The sequence below is a fragment of the Achroia grisella genome, unplaced genomic scaffold (genome assembly GCF_030625045.1).
Source record: "Achroia grisella isolate CSIRO2021 unplaced genomic scaffold, CSIRO_AGI_Agris_v1 utg633, whole genome shotgun sequence".
NCBI classification, from domain to species: domain Eukaryota; kingdom Metazoa; phylum Arthropoda; class Insecta; order Lepidoptera; family Pyralidae; genus Achroia; species Achroia grisella.
The window spans coordinates 311,794-334,510 of NW_026712969.1; the positions used below are offsets into that span (position 1 = coordinate 311,794).

Consider the following 22,717-nt stretch of genomic DNA (forward strand, 5'->3'; position numbering starts at 1 on the left):
TAAGTTTAACGCGACCTCCACGCTGTTCCCCTGGAAACCATTGTGATAAATTCCCTGTAAATTCTCCACTAGTGTCCCGCCAGCGTAGACCGTTAGCGCAGGCGGGTGCACCATTCCATTATCATCCATAAAAAAATACCCCATTGCTATTTAGTAGGAAAAAAGACAATTATCTGGCAACACTACCGGTTAGTGAGGAGCTGAACAGTACGTCACTGCACGTCAGTTGAAACTGGTTTCTCAACGCTTTTGCTTGTGTCATTCGTTTTAAAAATCGACTCTCGTGATACTTTTGTTCGATTTTCAAATTAGTTTGTAACTTTTTTTTCACACCAACACCAATGTAAGTACTTAAATTTCTATTGTTTTAGCATTATACGTATAGTTCTTTTGTTTTTTTTGTCTTTTTTCACCTTTGGTTATGATTCTTTGTGTTCAAAACGGGTTTCCTCGTATATTTACATTATTATTCGCCTGTGTGTAAATAAAAAAGAAAAACTAAGCATTAAATGTTATACAGCTATCCGCATAAAAACTGTTATATCCACAGAGTAATTAACACATGTTTTTTACTGTTGACACCGTCTTTATGAGAATTGAACCAAAATGAAATGGAATAGAATACAAAATCATTTATTCATATAAATTATATATTAGCACTTTTGAATAGTCACTTTAGATTTTTTTTTAATCTACCGCACAATCGGAAAGCTAAAGAAAATATTGAAACTTCACACTTATTTTTTAAATTGAGCTAGGCTTGAGTATACAGCCAAATCTACATAATGAATCTATGCAAACATTTATTTATAAGTATGCCGTATGGAAATAAAAAAAAATTGTTTATCTAATGTCACAATCCTGTAGCTGACTATATATCTCAAATAGGCGAATATAAATAATAATCTCAAAGAAATAGAAATAATTTTTATTTAAATAAACTTAATTTAAACCCCATTTTTTATTTAGTTAGTTTTAGTAGATTAGTCATATTTTTTTAATCTACCACTCATTCGGAACGCAGACTCGTCACAAAAAGAACTAGCGAGAAACTTGCGTTTTGTGTTTTGAAATAAACTGTTTATTACCCTTAAAACTTTTGACTTTCCGACCTCAGATCGCTTATAAATAATTTTTATTATCATTTTTGTTATATTCTCACCATGGGTTTCGTCCTATTATTATTTTATTTGTTATCATAAATTATTTATTTAACTTCAATGCACAAAACAATCTAAATATACATAACTCAAAGGTGACTGACATAGTGATCTATCAACGCACAGCCCAAACCACTGGACGGATCGGGCTGAAATTTGGCATGCAGGTAGATGTTATGACGTGCATCCCTAAGAATGGATTTGATTAATTCTACCCCCAAGGGGATAAAATTGGGGATGAAAGTTTGTATGAAACTTTGTCAATTTCAAACCGATCGGGCTGAGACTTTGCATGCATAAAGCTACTATGACGTAGGCATCCCCTGAGAAAGGATTTTGATAAATTCCACCCCTAAGGGGATAAATTAACGCGAGCGAAGCCGCGGGCAAAAGCTAGTGTGTACATATGGCGGACTTAACACCTGGCGGCGTTATGTACCAGGCAACCATGAGTGGTGCAGAGAAAGATTGTTGGCGGTGCACTAATATAAATGAGAAATGTAAAAATTATTTTACATTACATTTTTATTATACTCTCATCCTTTTCAAATGGGTTTCATTCTACTATTATTTATGGTTTAAAAAAATATCGTAACTGGTCTATGCATTTCCGACATAAATTTTGTAATCTATGATTGAAATCGAAACTCCAATTTTGCCAGGAAATTGTATGAAACGAAAGTAGAATAGTACTGTTATTATGTTGAAGGTTATTCTGACGGACTCGGTGGTCTAGCGGTCTAGCACACCGCTTTGCGATGGTCGCGGGTTCGATTCCTTGCACGGCACAAACCTTTGTATTCATGAGTATGATTGTTTGTAACGGTCTGGATGTTTTCTATGTATAATATGTATTTACGAAAAATATATATCTATGTATTTGTATCAGTTGTCTAGTACCCATAACAGAAGCTTTAGCTTAACTTGGGTATAGATGGCGCTGTGTGAATTGCCCTGAGATTATTATAAAATATAACCGTACCACCAGCCAGAAACTAAAATACCATCCTGACCATCTTTGCGAATGGTCGACCTCCAAAGAGCGGTTTACTAGGAACTTTTTGTCGCGCACAACAACATTGGAATCACTGGAAATCAATTTAAAACATGTTTTAGGTAATCGATAAATTCAAATTAACTTAATAATATTTAAGTTGCTATTATGTTGTTGACAAAATTTTACTGTAATGTTACTATTACGTTATCCTACACAATTTGTATTATTTTGGATGAATAAATAAATAATAATCTAAAAAAAAATTTAAAACATCAGTTCAATCATATATTCTACGACTTACTCCTTGACATCAGGACTGCTGCGAGTAAAATTTCTTTCAAGCGAAGATTGCTGAAGCGTTATCTTAACATATAATTTTGTATACTATCATATATTATCTTTTATATATTTTTCTCTTTAGCATTAAGTTTCATTTTTACTACAGGGCGAATCATATATATATTTTTGTATCTATTGTAATATACCATACACATAAATATATGACAATAATCTGACAATGAAATAGTGATTACAGCCGACAGTGTAAGCATATTACAATAGATACAAAAATATATTTATGTGTATGGTATATTTTTGTGTATATTTGTAGGAATATTTATTTATTTACATGTGTATATATATTCATGTATATTCTATAAAATATTATAATATTGTCTGCACCGCCAACAACTTATCTCTGCACAACTCATGGTTGCCTGGTAGAAAATGCCATTAGGTGTTAAGTCCGCCATATGTACTTTTTACCTGTGTATGACGTGCATTAAAGTTATTTAAATAAATAAATAAAAAAAAAATATTCAGCCAGCTGAAGAGTATTTATTTGTTTGAACGCGCTAATCTCAGGAACTAATGGTTCGATAGAAAAATTTTCGCGTTGGATGGATAGTCCATTTGTCAAGGTTTTAAGTTATAAAACATTACGCCACCAACGACCAATAGGAGCGGAGCTGCAATGAAAATATTGCAAAAGGTGGGGAAATGAAACGCAGACGAAGTCGGATCAGATAGTTAGTAGATATTAGTAACTACCTACTCGCCCCGGCTTCGCACGGCTGTACATCTATATATATAAATAAAATTGGAGTGTCTGTTTGTAATATTGAAATAACCTTTTTTTATTACATGCATATGAATGTATAATGAAGTACCGTATGTAAAGATTATTACGAATATTGTAAATAGCGCCATCTAGTATTTATAGACCAAACTACTACACTGACTTTGGTCTATAAATACGGAGGTCGGTAGTTGAATAATCCTCTTTCGTTGCGTGAGCCGCGGCATTCAGTCGACGAGCGCAGAGCGTGCCGGTTGTGTTTTGGATATTAAAGTGAATTGTATTAGCAATGGGTTTATCCCGGTCTTAGTTGGGCCTGGGGGGAAGCTGCAAGTAGTGAAGGTGAGTGTTAATGCATTCTAAAAGGGCCTTTTAAACCTACACCCGTGTTACAAGTCGCGGGCGCTACTTGGGGTTTCCCTTGCGGTAGCCGGCTTCAAAGCCTCAGTCGTCCATCATAATTAGTGCTTCTTACAGAATGGTTTCCAGGGGGAACCGCGTGGAAATCAATGTACCATGTCAGTACATTGCTTGCAATAAGATCAGGCCACATTACTAACAAACCACTTTCCCCCGAGGTATCGTGTTAACGGTCTGTAAATGGTGTAATTGACCCGTACGTCCAATTAAATTATAAATTGACGTATGATAGCGCAGGTCACCACCTCATACAGTCTTAAGGCGACGCATCGCAAATATGCGATATGACTACAAACTCCCAGAGTCTGTAGTCAATTTGCCAGAAAAAAATTCAAATGTGTCATAAAATATTTTCTTTGTAAAAAAGCCTATTATAAAATTGAAGAATTTATAAATTATAATAATGTTTATGTAGAAAATATCTAAATTAAAATTCATAGCGCTGACAATGTTATCTGATTGAACAGAGATTAAGTGCGTTGCGGTTTCTATGTTGATTGTCGCATGCCTAATCCTTGTTGTTAATTAAATATAAGTAAATTAATATTTATTTAAAAGAGCAACACACAATTTTCTTGCTTATTCTTGTTGTGATGAATCTGCATTCCGAATAAGCGGTAGAATAAAAAAAAACTTGACTATTCAAAAGTGCTTATATAAGTTTATTTGAATAAAGATTATTTCTATTTCTATTTGTATTGACCTCAGAAACCTTAATTTTTCTCAGCAATTACAAATCCATCGGGGCTGATATTTAGGTATTTAATTTTTCAGATTTTGACATCATATTTACAATTCTCGTTACATGATTGATTACCTTTTGTAGCAGAGAAAAAAATCTCAAAGATTGGTGTTATAAAATATATTTTTGATTTGTATAAGAAAACGGAACTGATTTAAGACCCGAATTTTCCAATATACATTATTATTTAATCATTATTACATTATTTAATCGAAGGACAAATTTCATCCATCCATATCGCAATGGTAAAAAAACAAAACATTTTTTTACCATTCCGATAGTAAATCGAAATCCGTGAGTCTTTGCATAACAAATCCACATTTCTTCATTTTCTTCTTCTCTTTGTCTTTTTCAAAGTCCATTATCATTTCCATTTTCTTTATTTTCTTGGAATCTGTTTCCTTGTTCCCGACGACCTCGGTGGTCTAGCGGTCAAGCACACCGCTTTACGACCGATGGTCGCGGGTTCGATTCCTCGCACGGCACAAACATTTGCATTCATGAGTATGATTGTTTGTATCGGTCTGGGTGTTTTCTATGTATATGTATCAGTTATCTAGTACCCATAACACAAGCTCTAGCTAGCTTAACTTGGGTCTAGATGGCGCTGTGTGAATTGTCCTGAGATTATTATTGTTTTTATCTAATTCGCATTCTATATCAAATGGACATTTATCAGCTGGATAAATTGGCATCATTATAATTGGAACATAATTTGATTTACCTCCATGTTTTTGGCTATCTACAGTACATTGAGAGCAATAACTCTGAGCTGCCGATACTGCCTTTGAATTGACCAGATATTGTACAACATCTTTCTTCATCCAAATTGTCGGGTTCACAATTCTCTCATTTTCCCTCCGGATTCATTTGCACTAAAACTATAGCTGACATATCTAAAACTAAACTAAACTAAATCCAGACCTTGCCAATAGTACTTTAGCAAGTCTCGGCGATAGTCCTTTTTCAGTCATTACTGTAATTTTATTTTATTTTTCTTGGTTTTAAGGTTTATACTATACTAAATACACACATAAATAGTGTAATTCAGATGTATATAATAACCAATGGTCTGTAAATGGTGTAATTGACCCGTACGTCCGATTTAATCATAAATTGACGTATGATAGCGCAGGTCACCACCTCATACAGTCTTAACTTACATAGATGTCATTATGTAGGTCATACACATTGTCTTCATCACTAGACACTTAGAGAGCGACTTTGTTTTACACATCAGAAAGAAAGAAAGAAAGAAAGAAAAATCACATCACATAGTATAAAACAAAGTCGCTGTCGCTGTCTAGAAATAGAAATAATCTTTATTCAAATAAACTTAATATAAGCACTTTAATAGTCAAGTTTTTTTATTCTACCGCTTATCTGTCCATATGTATGCTTAAATCTTTGAAACTACGCAACGGATTTTGAAGCGGTTTTTTTTAATAGATAAAGTGATTCAAGAGGAAGACTTATACGTATAATACATGTACACCCGTGCGAAGCCGGGGCCAGGAGCTAGTCATTACATAGTATAAAACAAAGTCGCTGTCGCGGTGTCTGTCCCTATGTATGCTTAAATCTTTCAAACTACGCAGTGGATTTTGGAGCGGTTTTGTTTTAATGGATAGAGTGATTCAAGAGGAAGGTTTATATGTATAATACATGTACAGCCGTGCGAAGCCGAGGCAAGTAACTAGTGATTTATAAATGAGTGCAGTATTGATTGTTGCAGTTCACAGAACTGCAGCAGCGTCGTCGCCATGTTGTCAAATCAATCAAAATCCGGGTCATACGTTTATTACTAGCAATTCACTCGTTGCCTATGACATAATAATGTAACCAATTGGTATGTTTTTTTATTTATAACTAGCTGTTCCCGTGACTTTGTCCGCGTGGAATTTAACCTTTCTAAAATAAAAAAAAACTAAAATGAAAGATGTAATAAGGAGTAACTTATACTCCCTATTGAATACAAATATTGTGCGAGGAATCGAACCCGCGACCATCGGAAAGTATTAGGTGTTAACCGCTGGACCAAGGTTGATAGTAAAATCATAACGTAATCAAGCTTGCGTACTGACCTTCAAGTGTTTCTTAGCAAATGTTTAATAAAACCAGTTTGTTGCAAGCAACAGTGGGTTATTAAATTATTTATAAATACTAGCTGTTACCGCGACTTCGTCCGCGTGAAATTTAACTTTATTTTTCTAAAATAAAAGTAGCCTAAGTTACTCCTTATTACATCAGCTACCTGCCAAAAAAGTCCCGTTAAAATCGGTCCACCCATTTCACAGATTAGCCGGAACAAACAGACCGACAGACAGACAGACAAAAATTGTAAAAAGTGGTTTTTTGGTGTATGTACCGTATTTATATTTATATGCATGTAGTAAAAAACGGTTATTTCAATATTACAAACAGACACTACAATTTTATTTATATGTATTCTTGAATCACTCTATCTATTAAAACAAACCGCTTCAAAATCCGTTGCGTAGTTTTAAAGATTTAAGCATACATAGGGACAGACAGACAGCGACTTTGTTTTATACTATGCAATGATGATATTTGTTGTAGTTTATTGTATTTATGTATAGGTTAAACGAAGAGACTAGGTATACGGTGATATGTATTGGGAAAAACTATTGACAAGAAAAGAATCATTATGCCCAATTTACACTCAGCCCGAGTTTGCAGGGAAGTGAGCAGCGCGAGAGTGTAAACACGAGTGGAAACACTTCCCATGCCATTGCCACTGCCACTCGCGCTGCCCGGCGCTCCCTCGATTATCGGTTTTTCGTGCGCGAGTCAAAGGACTGGCAGCGCGAGTGGCAGCGTGTTTTTACATTCAGCCCTCTCGCTCAGTTGTCGCCCGGCAATATTTCCAGCAGCGCGAGTGGCAGGGGAAGCGCTTCCCCTATAACATAGTATAAAACAAAGTCGCTGTCGCTGTCTGTCCGTCCCTATGTATGCTTAAATCTTTAAAACTACGCAACGGATTTTGAACGGTTTTTATTAATAGATAGAGTGATTCAAGAGGAAGGTTTATATGTATAATACATGTACACCCGTGCGAAGCCTTGGGCCAGTAGCTAGTTTTTATATATAAAGAAAATTTATTCTGATTTATTTATGTCACGAACTAATGTCTGCCATTATGTACATAGCAACGCTTTCACTGTACATAAATCGTTTATTTATTATCCCAAGATAACGAGGACCAGGGGTCAAAGGTGGTACACCGTCGAGAATAACTTGACCTCACATCGCGTATGATAAGTTCGCAATACGAGTTTTAAATACATTGAACTCTGATAACTGACCAGAATAAACTGAACTCCGTGTTAGATATAAATATAACTAGAATCAGGCGTATGACTGACCAAGAATACGAGGGCTGATCCAAAAATAATGATAATTATAATTGAATACAATTATTCTCTGCACCACCTATGGTTGACTGGTAGAAAATATATTATATTGTGTGCATTAAAGTTAAATAAATAAAAAATTAAAAAAAAATTCAATGTTACATAGTGATTAAAATTGAAAAAGAAATTTATTACTCTAAATACAGGAACCTATCGTGAATTTGCCCCACAAATTCCTGTATTTATAGCTAAGTCCACTTAGAGCCCTACCTAATTATATTACTCAACTAAAAAAATACACCGACCAAAAACAAGCGACCAGAAATTCCCCGTTCCTTTCGATAGACTTGCTTGGATTGATTGATCTCAGGGTTGCCAACCTTATGATAGGTTTTTTAGCATTCTAGATATTTGTTTATATTCTAAAAATATCGTTTCAGTGAGGACTAGTGGCCCTGGGCTGCAGTCCAAAAACCTTAGGCGTCCTACCATGTCAGACCTCACGGTTCCCTCTGGAAACCATCGTGATAATTTCATGGTAAATTTGCCACGATGTGCTAACTGACCTGACCTCATGCTCATCTTATCATCCTCCACTGGTGCTGCCAGCGTAAACCGTTAGCGCAAGTGGGTGCACCATTACATTATCATCCGAAAATTACACGGAATAAATTGCGAGTAACTAGTCTTATATATAAAATTCTGTTGTTCGGCTGTCTGTCATCACTCGCATTGTCAACAACACAACACACCACCACTAACCATCACTGCCGACCTCCGCTCGATATGCCACAACACACTGCTGGGGGTGAAAGTTGATTGTTAGTAATGTGGATTGATGACCCCATTGCTAGATGTACCATGTCAGGTTGACCTCCACGTGGTTCCTCCTGGAAACCATCCTTATAAATTCCTGGTGAATTTGTCACGATGTGCTAACTGATCTGACCTCATGCTCATCTTATCATTCTCCACTGGTGCTGCCAACCAACCGTTAGCGCAGGCGGGTGCACCATTACATTATCATCCGAAAAAAAAATTAGACGGACTAAATTGCAAGTAACTAGTCTTATATATAAAATTCTCGTGTCAAATGTTAGTTACCATACTCCTCCAGATGTTTATGAACTTTCATATGTGTTGCGAGTGAATAATACGATGTTGTTGGTAGAGACGATGTATATTACAGATGATAATAGTCTGACAATATGTACATAGAAATATTGTTCTTATATACTAATTGACAATAGGAAAATGTAAGGTGGGCGACACAGTTTGGATACAGCAGTGCTTAGTAGACAATATTGAATTTGTCTCACTAGACATTATTAAATGCAATTATTATTTTGATGTATCTAGGTAATGTTTATGAACTTTGTGTCCCATAGTGGTAGATAAAAAACAAATTGTTATGACTATTCAAAAGTGCTTAAATTAAGTTTATTTGAATAAATGATTTTCTATTCTATTCTATTCTATTCTATTCCATAATATGTATATTGAGTAGGTCTGAGAATCGGCTATCTATTTCTCATGCCCCTAAATGATAAGGGTTGTCCACCCCTAATATTTTTTTTGTGTTTATGGACAATTTTTTATTTTTTCATTATGTTCTATTAAGGATACACATGACACCAAAATTTTCACCCTTCTACCACCAAAACTTAATCTTTAATAGCGTTATTAGTATATAAATTTCTATATAAGTATAAAACGTTTTCTGGGACAGCTAGTAGTGTTTATAAATTGAAATGGGTCACAACAAAATGGCGGTCCAACGTCATTTGATATGTAGATAAACTGTAGGTAAGCATATACTAAGTATAATATTATATTTCAACAAGAACTAGTCAGTGTAACAATGAATTTATGTCATAATTTGTGAATAACTTATATAATGGCACGTGGATTAATAAAATTTCTAGTCTGTGTTAAAAAGGTAAGTTTTTTTTAATAGTATATCAATATTATAAATGCGAAAGTAAAGAGTTACTTTACTACTTGCCTGAGCCGAGGTTCGAACCCCTAGTGGTGCCCTCTGTATCCGTCAGGCGGGAGTTGTCCTTCAGCCGCTCCATAAGTCCTTCCTTTGGTTTGGAGTGCCATCTGCACTCGCCCCCTATCGTCCGGTGAAGCTGTAAAGTCCAGCTGCAGCCAGCATTAGAATAGTCCGAAAAAAAGAAACCACGAACTGTACATCACAGGTGCCACTTATGTATGTATGTGTGTGTATGTATGTAGTTTCTCTTGAGGTCAAATTCAATAGGTGAAAGTGCGCAGTAGTATATTGAACGTTAGGCCTACTACTGACGGTGTCATGGTAAGCTAGCTAAAACTTGTGTTATGGGCATTAGATAACCGATACATATACATAGATTTCTTTTCATAAATACATAACACATAGAAAACAATCAGATCGATACAAACAACGTTGGTCAACCTCGCACGGCACAAACATTTGTATTCATAAAATACAAATTTTTGTGCATTGCAATTATTAAATCTATTTTTAGGTAAGGTCCAAGATGCTGACATATACAGAAGCCTTGCCTTCCATAATAAATCTTAAATATATATAACTCAAAGGTGACTGACCATAGCAAGGCGGTGTGCAAAACCTAAGAAAGGAGAAATAGGGTAAAATGAAAGTTTGTATGAAACTTTGTCAATTTTAAACCGATCTGAGATTTTGCATGCATAAAGCTACTATGAATCCCCATAGAAAGGATTTCGATAGATTCCACCCCTAAGGGGATAAATTAAAGCGAGCGAAGCCGCAGGCAAAAGCTAGTAAAATATAAACGTGTTGGCAATTAGCTGTAAGTTTATATTGTCTTAATTAAATAAATAAATTAACAGCATTAGAGAAAAAAAACGTATTAAAAAACCGTTTGTGAGTAACGTGAATGGCCCGCCTTAGTTGCGTAGCGAGTAGAAAGGTAAATCGCGTTTGAAATACTAATGATTGAAAAACATTATTTAGTTAACTTTCACACTTCGCTACTCGACCATAAGAACCTAGTTTTTTTTACCTACACACCTTTGATAATATACTGTTAATTACACGGCACTCTGATCAACCAGCAACTACCAGAGGAGCCGTCTGGGAGACACCGACAATACCCGAACGGAGCCGACCGCCACTAGTGCATAGTACGGCGTCAAAATTACACCTTATTTTATAATCTTGTAAAGAATCAACTATTTATCATATCAACATTTGTATTATTGGAGCTGCTGAAGCTCCAATACACTTTCTTGAATAAAGAATCTAATGCCCAATTTACACTCAGCCGAGTGGGCAGGGAAGTGAGCAGCGCGAGAGTGTAAATACGATACTTCCCATTCCATTGGCGCTGCCACTCGCGCTGCCCGTCGCTCCCCCGATTGTCGGTTTTTCTAGCGCGAGTCAAAGGACTGGCAGCGCGAGTGGTAACGTGTGTTTACATTTAGCCCTCTCGCTCAGTTAATTCATTGAGCAGACATGCAGCTGTTGCCGTAACAACCTCGACGACGACCGCCATCTTTGCGAGTCGCCCAGTAATTGAAAAAATGAATGAATGAGGGCTGAAGGATATAACGACACTTTTTGCCCACACTTCCTTGAATGAAGAATCTAAGATAAAAATAAGAACCTAGTTTTTTTGTCCACACTTCCTTGAATGAAGGATCTAAGATAATAATAAGAACCTAGTTTTTTTGTCCACACTTCCTTGAATGAAGAATCTAAGATAAGAATAAGAACCTAGTTTTTTTGTCCACACTTCCTTGAATGAAGAATCTAAGATAAGAATAAGAACCTAGTTTTTTTCTCCACACGTCTTGAATAAGGAATCTAAGATAAGAATAAGAACCTAGTTTTTTTTGTCCACACTTCCTTGAATGAAGAATCTAAGATAAGAATAAGAACCTAGTTTTTTTGAATGAAGAATCTAAGATAAGAATAAGAACCTAGTTTTTTTACCTCCACACTTCCTTGAATGAAGAATCTAAGATAATAATAAGAACCTAGTTTTTTTGTCCACACTTCCTTGAATGAAGAATCTAAGATAATAATAAGAACCTAGTTTTTTTGTCCACACTTCCTTGAATGAAGAATCTAAGATAATAATAAGAACCTAGTTTTTTTTTCCACACGTTTTGAATAAGGAATCGAAGATATGAATAAGAACCTAGTTTTTTTGCCCACACTTCTTGAATAAGGAATCTAAAATAAGAATAAGAAACTAGTTATATGTCTACACTTCTTGAATAAGGAGTCTAAGATAAGAATAAGAACCTAGTTTATTTGCCCTCACTTCTTGAATAAGGAATCTAGGATAAGAATAAGAAACTAGTAATTCAAAAGGAAGGTTTATATGTACGTTACAGCACTTACAGCTGAGAACTTGAGCAAAGACCTACAAAATGGCTGCCGTGTGAATTTTCCCATAGTGTTACTGGTGTGTTGCATTAACAAACACCATTATGTAATAACCATAAAAATATGGCGATTGTGGTCGGTATATACATGTATGTATATGTAGGTCATTAACTATCTCACGATAAAATAATATATATAATAATAAACCATAATAATGTAGGTATAAATATCCTTGGACAATTAACACAGCGCCATCTAGTCCCAAGCTAAGTATAGCCTGTGTTATGATTACTAGAATACCAATGTAAATACAATGATAGCATACTGGTTTTCATATTTTTATTGTTATATATTTACTAGCTGTCCCGGCAAACGTTGTTTTGCCATATAAATTAATAACGCTATAAAAAAATAGGGGTTGATAATAGAAGCGTGAAAATTTAGGATTGTATGTTATTTTGTACGTTGTATCATAAAAAAGTAGAGACTAAAAATTTTGTCTATAAAATAACAATTTAGGGGTGGACTACCCCTAACATTTAGGAGGATGAAAAATAGATGTTGGCCGATTCTCAGACCTACTCAATACGCTCACAAAATTTCATGAGAATCGGTCAAGCCGTTTCGGAGGAGTATGGGAACGAAAACTGTGACACGACAATTGTATATATAAGATATATTAGCACTATCAGACCCGGCCATGCATTGCTGTGTCTAAGGTTCTGGAATAAAATAATATTGCGACTATAAATTGAGATGTAAGCTATCCTATCTTTCAAGTTGGATCAAATTGCACACAATGTGCAAATCAGATTTGCAATCGGTTCAATAGTTTAGGTGTCCATCGCGGACACACAACGTGACACGTAATTTTTATATATATTATTTGATGATTACTTTTGTTTGTCCACAGAACAAAATGCGCTGTCTTATGTTTATGGTATTGCTTGTGGTGCTCTGTGGCGCTTACGCAAAGAAAAAACAAGATGACAATAAGGTGAGTTTTTTTAATCGACCAATTAGCCCAAAAATGGGTATCATGCTACAAGCTTTGGAAATGACACTTCCATATAACCTTTCATCTCCTCTTTCAACCCTTTACAACCCCTTTTCGCAGGGGGAAAGGGGATTGATAGCAATGGGAACTAGTAACTCCTATTGCTAACAATGTATGGTCAGGTTGACCTCCACGTGGTTCCACCTGGTATCCATCGTGATAAATTCTTGTTGAATTTGTCGTCACGACCTCATGCTCATCCTATCATCCTGCACTGGTGCCCCGCCAGTGTAAACCGTTAGCGCAGGCGGGCGCACCATTCCATTATCATAAAAAAAACCCCTTTTCGCATGTTCATCTTATCATCCTCCACTGGTGCCCCACCAGCGTAAACCGTTAGCGCAGGCGGGTGCACCATTCCATTATCATAAAAAAAACCCCTTTTCGCATGTTCATCTTATCATCCTCCACTGGTGCATCGGCATCGTATACCGTTAGTACTATTCCATTATCATTCATTAATGACCTCGTGTTCATCTTATCATCCTCCACTGGTGCCCCACCAGTGTAAACCGTTAGCGCAGGCGGGTGCACCATTCCATTATCATAAAAAAAACCCCTTTTCGCATGTTCATCTTATCATCCTCCACTGGTGCTGCCAGCGTAAACCGTTAGCGCAGGCGGGTGCACCATTACATTATCATCCATAAAAAAAACCCCTTTTCGCAGGGGGTAGGGTATTGTTAGTAATGTGGACTGATGATGTCATTGCTAGCAATGTACCATGTCAGGTTGACTTACACGCGGTTCCCCTGGAAACCATCGTGACAAATTCCTAGTGAATTTGACACGATGAGCTAACTGATCTGACCTCATGCTCATCTTATCATCCTCCACTGGTGCTGCCAGCGTATACCGTTACCGCAGGCGGGTGCACCATCCCATTATCATCCACAAGGCAGCCCTGGATCTGGTGCAGCAACACGAGGGCTATCCCCCGGGCGGCAAGTTCTGGGAGCGGCAAACTCGAACTTGGCAGATGAATACAAATCTCTTCATTAAAGCATCTTTGACAACTTGACTACTGATAGTCAAATAAATTGTTTGTGTTAAATACATCTATACATATTAATAAAATTGGAGTGTCTGTTTGTAATATTGAAATAACCGTTTTTTACTACATGCATATGAATATAAATACAATACATACACAAAAATAACATTTTTTACAATTTTTGTCTGTCTTTGGGTCTGTTTATTCCGGCTAATCTCTGAAATAGCTGGACCGATTTTGACGGGACTTTTTTGGTAGGTAGTTGACGTAATAAGGAGTAACTTACGCTACTTTTATTTTAGAAAATTAAAGTTAAATTCACGCGGACGAAGTCGCGGGAACAGCTAGTTTGAAAAAAACATTAATATCCGTGTACAATTCACACAGCGCCATCTAGTCCCAAGCTAAGCAGAGCTTGTGTTATGGGTACTAGACAACTGATATAAATACTACGATATTTTTTTAAAAATACAATAAATCATACTCATGAATACAAATGTTTGCACCGAGCGAGGAATCGAACCCGCGATCATTGGAAGTAGAGTGGTGTGCTGACCGCAAGACCATCGAGGCCGGAAGGGAAAGGGCTTTAGTGGGGCGGCATTTTTAAGTTTTTGTCCCGCCTCGAAAAACATGAAGATACTGTGCCCGTACTATAAGGCCTCCAATAGAATATAAAAAAAATATCTCTAACAACTAAGTACCTATATGACTAACAGTAATACGTCATTCAGAACAATAAAATGGCGAATTTGTTCTGCCCATTTCCCGCCAACAAAGCGGTTTATGGTACGTGTTCGTTTTTTAAATATCTTTTTTTCTACAACTCTGCGTGTACAAGTGGCCATGGCAAACAACTATACGACTATGTTTGGAGCTCGCGTCACTTTAAACCACATAATGTTTGGGTGCACTTAATGGATTTTAAATGTTAGATATTTGCAAACAAGGTTTTATCCTTGTAAAGTTATTTAAAACAACTTTAGGTACATTCTAATTTGAAAATTTAATTTTATGCATAATATAATTTTAGCGTAATCTTTAACGTATGAAATGAAATTACTTCCGCTGTCTGTTCACTTATATCTTTTAAACTACGCAACGGATTTTAATGGAGTTTTTAGCAATGGATAGAGTGATTGAAGAGGAATGTTTATATGTATAATACATGTATACCCGTGCAAAGCTGTAGCGGATAGTTAGTTAAAAATAATCCGCACTTAAATGTTGTAAATGTCAAAATGAATATTATTAAGAGATAATAAAGTTTTAAAAACAATGAATATATACAAAAGGACGTAATCTGGTGGTATCCTCTGACCGATCCCCCGTCTAATTCAAACGGGGATCGAAATTACAACGGCCTGAGCCGAGTTTCGAACCCCTAGCGGTGCCCTCAGACTAAAGTCGTATCCGTCAGGCGGGAGTTGGCCTTCAGCCGCTCCAAAAGTCCTTCCTTTGGTTTGAAGTGTCATCTGCACTCGCCCCCTATCGTCCGGTGAAGCTGTAAAGGCCAGCTGCGGCCAACAGCATTAGAGTAGTCAGAAAAAAAACTTAGCTTTCCATGAATTCACATTGTGGAGTGCCCGGGCGCGCGTAGGCGCACGGTTGGTATGTTTGGGGTCGTCGGCTTAGCCGGCGAGGACGGCGTCGTGTGTGTGTGTAAAAGTGTGGTCGGGACGGAACGGATGGACCTGTGGAGAGGTTAACTACCGTTATGGGGTCGTCAGGATTTAAAGAACGTGCCCCGGGCGACGTTATCGCATATGTCGGTTATTTATTTATTTAACTTTAATGTACAAAAACAATGTAGCTGTACTGTAGCGGACTTAATACCTTGCAGCGTTATCTACCAGGCAACCATGAGTGGTGCAGAGAAAGATTGTTGAGATAATATGTCTCCTCGGTGCAGGAATACTAAGAAGTGCTCTTATTTATACTATTTTTTTTTAATTAAAAATTATTTATTTATATAAGACATTTTTACCGCTTATGAACGTCGACTTTTTTCCCTACCGTCCAGTTCGGTATATAGATCCAATTGATGAGAACTGGCAATAAACTCAATTTTTTTTTTGCATTCACAGGTAAAGATAGCAGTATATTACGAGTCTCTGTGCCCGGACAGCAAGCGCTTCATCACGAGCCAGTTGGCGCCAGTCTGGAGAGACTTCCGGGGCGCTGTCAAAGTGAAATTAGTCCCGTACGGCAAGAGCACTGTGAGTATCTTATTAAAAAAAAATATTTATTCCTGTAGGTCTATTACAGACTCTTATGATATGTCAAATCTACCGTCAGTTCGGAGTGATTTCGAGATGAGAAGAACTGACAAGAAACTCAGCTCGTATACTTTTCAAATAAATGTTGTACATGTTTACAATAATACAGATTCATTATAAATTAAAATTTGGGAGTATAAAGTGACTTATCTCTAATATATAAAATTCTCGTGTCACAGTTTTGTCCTGTGTCACACAGTTTAATCCTGGCGCCATGACCACGACTATGTGACCCTTTCCTGGCGCCGTTACCACGACTATGTGACCCCCTCCTGGCGCCATGACCACGACTATGTGACCTCCTCCTGGCGCCATGACCGCGACTATGTGACCCCCTCCTGGCGCCATGACCACGACTAAGTGACCCCCTCCTGGCGCCATGACTTGTCTATGTGACCCCCTCCTAGCTCCAAAGCTGGATCCGCCCTTGCGTATTATTAGGTTAAAATTTAAAAAATTCAAAAATCATTTATTCATGTAAGACATTTTAGCCGCTTATGAACGTCAAGTTTTCACATTATATTTTTTTTTCCCTACCGTCCAGTTCGGTATATAGATCCAATTGGGAAGAACTGGCAAGAAACTCAATTGAATAACGTTTTTTTTTAAAAACAGGCATTTAAAAAATTTTTTTTTATTTATCTGTGGTATAGGTATTTAGTAGCTCAGGATTATTATTATTGTGGTTTGTGTTACAGCATGACAAAATCAATGGTAAATGGCAATTCAACTGTCACCACGGCCCTGACGAATGCTATGGGAACAAGGTGAGTACATTAGATACAATAGATACCTACTAGATACAATACAAAGCCGGCCTCGGTGGTCAAATGGTTTAGCACACCGCTTTACTGATCGCGGGTTCGTTTCCTCGCACGGTGCAAACATTTATTAATACCATAATACAATAAAATTCTAAATAAAAAGACGCAATTGATTTAAAAAAATAAATAAATAAATAATCCTGAAACAAGTCACACAGCGCCATCTAGACCCAAGTTAAGCTAGCTAAAGCTTGTGTTATGGGAACTAGATAACTGATACAAATACATAAATATTTTTGTTATCGTAAATACATACATATTATACATAGAAATCACCCAGACCGATACAAACAATCATACTCATGAATACAAATTGTATCAATTCGGTAGAACCGATGACACTTTGGGAGACTCAGCTTATGTAATACGATCACACACGCCAGTCTTTGTGGAAAGATACAAGACCAAGCACTACTTACATGTAGCCGGATCGTCGTATATTCTCCTGGAAGAGCCGAGGATCGATTCTTCCTTGTTGCGTTTTTGTTCTGGACGATTATTTCAATTATAAATATTATAAATAATAATAAAGTAATAATAATTGTAATAATGGTAATAATCTATAAATTTAAATATGTAATATTAATCTTTAATGTAAATATTAATATATGTAATTATTAGGTTTATTAATGATGATGGTTCATGCCTACTGAAAAAAGCATATTACAGTTTACTGTCACTGGCTTTATTGTTAATATCTGTCTGTTCGAATAAATGATTTTATAACTTACTTAGCTCTTAGTTTCCACTCGTTGCTGCTCCACTTTAGGTTTCATAACTTGAAATGATGATGGTTCATAGAGTTCGTTGGCTTAAATTCAGATTTTAGAACACTTAGACAGAACACAAGAACACAAGACTTGTGATCACGAAATTTTCGTGATCAGCCGATTATATAGTACGACTATAGTACGACCAGTCAAGAAACTGGTCAGTGATCGGTCATTTCAATTCACTTAGACTGCGTGTGTGAAACGTATATATAAATTATGTTTATGCCGAATCGAACCCGCGATCGTCGGAAGAAAAGCTATGTCCTTTACCACTAGACCACCGAGGCCGTCGTACAAGGTGGGACTTATCCCAAAAGAGGGATTTCTTCTAGTCCACGTTTGAGTTACTGGGAGGAATTGGGGAGTGGTGGATATGTGACACAGTCACCTAGATACATCAAAATAATAATTGCATTTAATAATGTCTAGTAAGACAAATTCAATATTGTCTACTAGGCACTGCTGTATCTAAACTGTGTCACCCCACCTTACATTTTCCTATTGTCATTTAGTATATAAGATCATTATTTCTATGTATATATTGTCAGTTTATTATCATCTGTAATATACATCGTCTCGACCAACAACATAGTATAATTTACCCGCAACAGTGGAAATAGGTATAATAAATAATACGCGTTGCCATGAAATTATTAATTGTATTCATGAGTATGATTGGTTGTACGATCGTATTTACAACAAAATGCATCTATGTACTTATATCAGTTGTCTAGTACCCATAACACGAGCTCTGCTTACCGTGGGACTAGATGGCGCTGTGTTAATTGTCCAGGGTTATTTATTTATTTATATCAGTTGTCTAGTACCCATAACACGAGCTCTGCTTACCGTGGGACTAGATGGCGCTGTGTTAATTGTCCAGGGTTATTTATTTATTTATATCAGTTGTCTAGTACCCATAACACAAGCTCTGCTTACCGTGGGACTAGATGGCGCTGTGTTAATTGTCCAGGGTTATTTATTTATTTATATCAGTTGTATAGTACCCATAACACAAGCTCTGCTTACCGTGGGACTAGATGGCGCTGTGTTAATTGTCCTGAGATATTATTATTATTATTTATTTACATTGCAAAAATACGTTTGCGAGTCAGGTATATATAAATAAATTTGGAGAGTCTGTTCGTAATATTGAAATAACCATTTTTTAATACATGCATATGAATATAAATATACACCAATTTAACATTTTTCACAATTTTTGTCTGTCTGTCTGTTTGTTCCGGCTAATCTCTGAAATGGCTGGACCGATTTTGACCGGACTTTTATTTGCAAGTAGTTGATGTAATAAGGAGTAACTTAAGGCTACACTTATTTTAGAAAAATAAAGTTAAATTCCACGCAGACGAAGTCGCGGGAACAGCTAGTATATTACTATATCTGTATCAGCTATAGTATTATTACTATATGATGTCAGCGAGTTGTTATGTATCTTACTATATCTGTATAACTGTGAACAGATCCAGTCGTGTATCCTGAAGGACCGCAGCCTGGCTGACACCGACAAGATGGAGCTGGTCATCTGTCTCATGAGCCAGAGCAGCCCTGACAAGTCCCTCGACACTGTGAGTACACAGACCAGACTTGATACTAATCTTTTTTTATCTTTGTAAAAAAAAAAAGACAAACTAGTTGTTAAGTCTTTTTAAATAGATGTTTATGGTTCCCCGTGCAACCGTCTGCGCTAATGGTTTACGCTGGCAGCACCAGTGGAGGATGATAAGATGAACATGAGGTCAGGTCAGTTAGTCACATCCTGATAAATTCACTAGGAATTTATCAAGGCACGCAACTGAATTACTTTTTTTTAAAGCCAGTTTATTTACAATGTATATTTATATAGGTGTCTATGTCTAACATTAAATGAAAATCCCGTGCATGAACAACTATTGCCATGCACGCTCGTCATTCAAGTAATCGTTTAGTGAGTAAGGCTTTGCTCAGTAAATATGATTTAACAGATGTTTTGAATTTATTTAATGGTAATTCCAACATATTGTAAATTGTTATACCTATTCCCATAAAAGAGCTATTGTATTTTCTAAACGATTATTTGGGGACAGCAAGTTTGTCTTTAAATCTAATATTATGAAGAATGAATTAGTTGAAAGGATAATCATATATGGTCAAGACCAGTCGCGTAGCTACCTAGGGGCTAGGCGGGACAGTGCCCTGGGGCCCTTATGCTCAGGGGCCCACGAACCCTTACAAGAAAATCTCGACCACATTGAACTTTTGAAAATTTCTCCCATTTTCAAAATAAATATGACAGGTTGCATCCCGACTTCAATCATGGCAACTCAGTTGAGAGAAATTGGAAAGTTATACCTTCAGAATTCCCATAAATTCTTTCTGTGGGCTGGCAGTGTTGTCAATTTGATGGATAGCGATATGTGTGTTTTAATAAAACTGTAATGTAGGGCCCCATTTTTTTATTTGCCCCAGGGATCTTGGTTACCTAACTATACCACAGGTCAAGAGACAATATTTAGGAGATTTTTTAATTTTATTGGGATACTAAGCTTCTTTGAGGTGGATGTGTGGTGTGACAAGAATGGATAAGATAAAGAATGAATACATTAGAGGAAGTATAAAAGTGGCGCCGGTATCGGAGAGGTTGAAGAGTAATCGTCTATCATGGTATGGACATGTAATGCGTAGGAACGAGGATAATATTTTAAGAAAGATGTTACAAATGAATGTGGATTGTTATAAGGTTAGAGGAAGACCGAAAAAGAGATGGATGGACTGTGTGAAAGATGATATGATAAGAAAGGGAGTGAACAACGAGATGACTGCGAACAGGGATGAATGGAAGAGAAAAACATATTACAACGACCACAAATAAATGGGATAAGGAAGAAGCAGGTGATGATGACTAAGAAGCTTCGTCTTTTTATTTGATTTCAGTGCTTGACTCAAATTAATAAGCAGTCAGAAGGCGATAAACTGAAGGGCTGCGCCAACGGTGATCAGGGCGACGGCCTGCTGGCCACCTACGGGGACAAGACTGATTCTGTGCAGCGCCCTCTGTCGTTCGTGCCAACAGTAATTATTAATGAGGTTAGTATTTTTCATCATCATCATCATCACCACCACCATCATCATCATCATCATCATCATCATCATCATCGCAGCCCGGAAGTCGTCCACTGCTGGACATAGGCCAGTATAGTATTTTTCATAACAAACAAAAATAAACATTAAACCCGAACTGGGTTCTAAGGTCGGATTTCAACCAGGTAACTGATCGCGTTTAGTTCGAACTAAACACGGTTAAAACGTTTAAACATTAAAACTCCATTTTGTACTTCGCTACAATCTGAACTAGTTATCGCCAAACATGTTTACATACACATTTTTTTTTCGGATTACTCTAATGCTGTTGGCCGCAGCTGGCCTTTACAGCTTCACCGGACGATAGGGGGCGAGTGCAGATGGCACTTCAAACCAAAGGAAGGACTTATGGAGCGGCTGAAGGACAACTCCCGCCTGACGGATACGACTAGTCTGAGGGCACCACTAGGGGTTCGAACCTCGGCTCAGGCCGTCGTAATTTCGATCCCCGTTTGAATTGGACGGGGGATCGATCGGAAGGGGGAGATTGGTTGTACGATCGTATTTACAAAAAAATGTATCCATGTATTTATATCAGTTGTCTAGTACCCATAACACGAGCTCTGCTTAGCTTGAGACTAGATGTCATTCTTTAGTGATTTTTTATTTTTATTGTTTATAATGTGGCATTAAAAATACATATACAACCCTAAATTTACACCCCTCTATCACCAACCCCTTTTTTATAATAATATAATTTTTATAGCAAAACAACGTTTGCAGGGTCAGCTAGTATTTTTTTTAATTTCTTACTAGCTGTACCCGCGACTTCATTTAAAGTAGGCTAAGTTACTCCTTATTACATCAGCCACCTGCCAATAAAAGTTCCGTCAAAATCGGTCCAGCCATATCGGAGATTAGCAGGAACAAACAGACTCACAGACAAAAATTGTAAAAAATGTTATTTTGATGTATGTATCGTATTTATATTCATATGCATGTAGTAAAAAACGGTTATTTCAATATTACATACAGACACTCCAATTTTATTTTATATGTATAGATTAAATTTAGGGACTTAGGGAAATATGTGGTACAATAGAGCTGGTATTTAATATATAATGTAATAAAGAATTTCACTTCAATAACCGATTGTAAATTAAAATTTAAAAATTATTTTCAGTATGCTATGTACCAAATAAACAATTTTCTTCTTTCTTTCAATTCAAATTCAAATTCAAATTCAAAATATCTTTATTCATGTAGGTCTATTACAGACTCTTATGATATGTCAAATCTACCGTCAGTTCGGAATGATATCGAGATGAGAAGAACTGACAAGAAACTCAGCTCGTATTTTTTTCAAATATAATCAATAAGAAGTTATTTATCATATGTATTGTTACAGAAATTCGATCAGGCCATCCAGGACGAGGCGTTCAAGGATCTGAAGGCGGTGGTGTGCCGCGTGGCCACCAACAAACCTTCCGTCTGCTAACATCATACACTCTCATACATTAATATAAGTACTGTCCGTAAATGAATTGTGTCACATGAAATTCATTATGAGTATGATTG

At 36.6% G+C, this 22,717-nt stretch overlaps 1 protein-coding gene and 1 pseudogene across 1 annotated transcript; one reads left to right on the forward strand and one right to left on the reverse strand.

The window, feature by feature from the left end:
* Positions 1-224: 224 nt before the first annotated feature.
* On the forward strand, positions 225-22,668 carry LOC131849065 (gamma-interferon-inducible lysosomal thiol reductase-like). The gene is made up of 7 exons (XM_059199051.1): positions 225-343; positions 13,048-13,131; positions 16,273-16,404; positions 17,163-17,231; positions 19,543-19,647; positions 20,993-21,145; positions 22,548-22,668. The coding sequence occupies exons 2-7, from the start codon at positions 13,054-13,056 to the stop codon at positions 22,635-22,637; spliced, it is 627 nt and encodes a 208-aa protein (XP_059055034.1). The 5' UTR covers positions 225-343; positions 13,048-13,053; the 3' UTR covers positions 22,638-22,668.
* LOC131849066 (uncharacterized) lies at positions 4,602-5,371 on the reverse strand (annotated as a pseudogene).
* Positions 22,669-22,717: the final 49 nt, after the last annotated feature.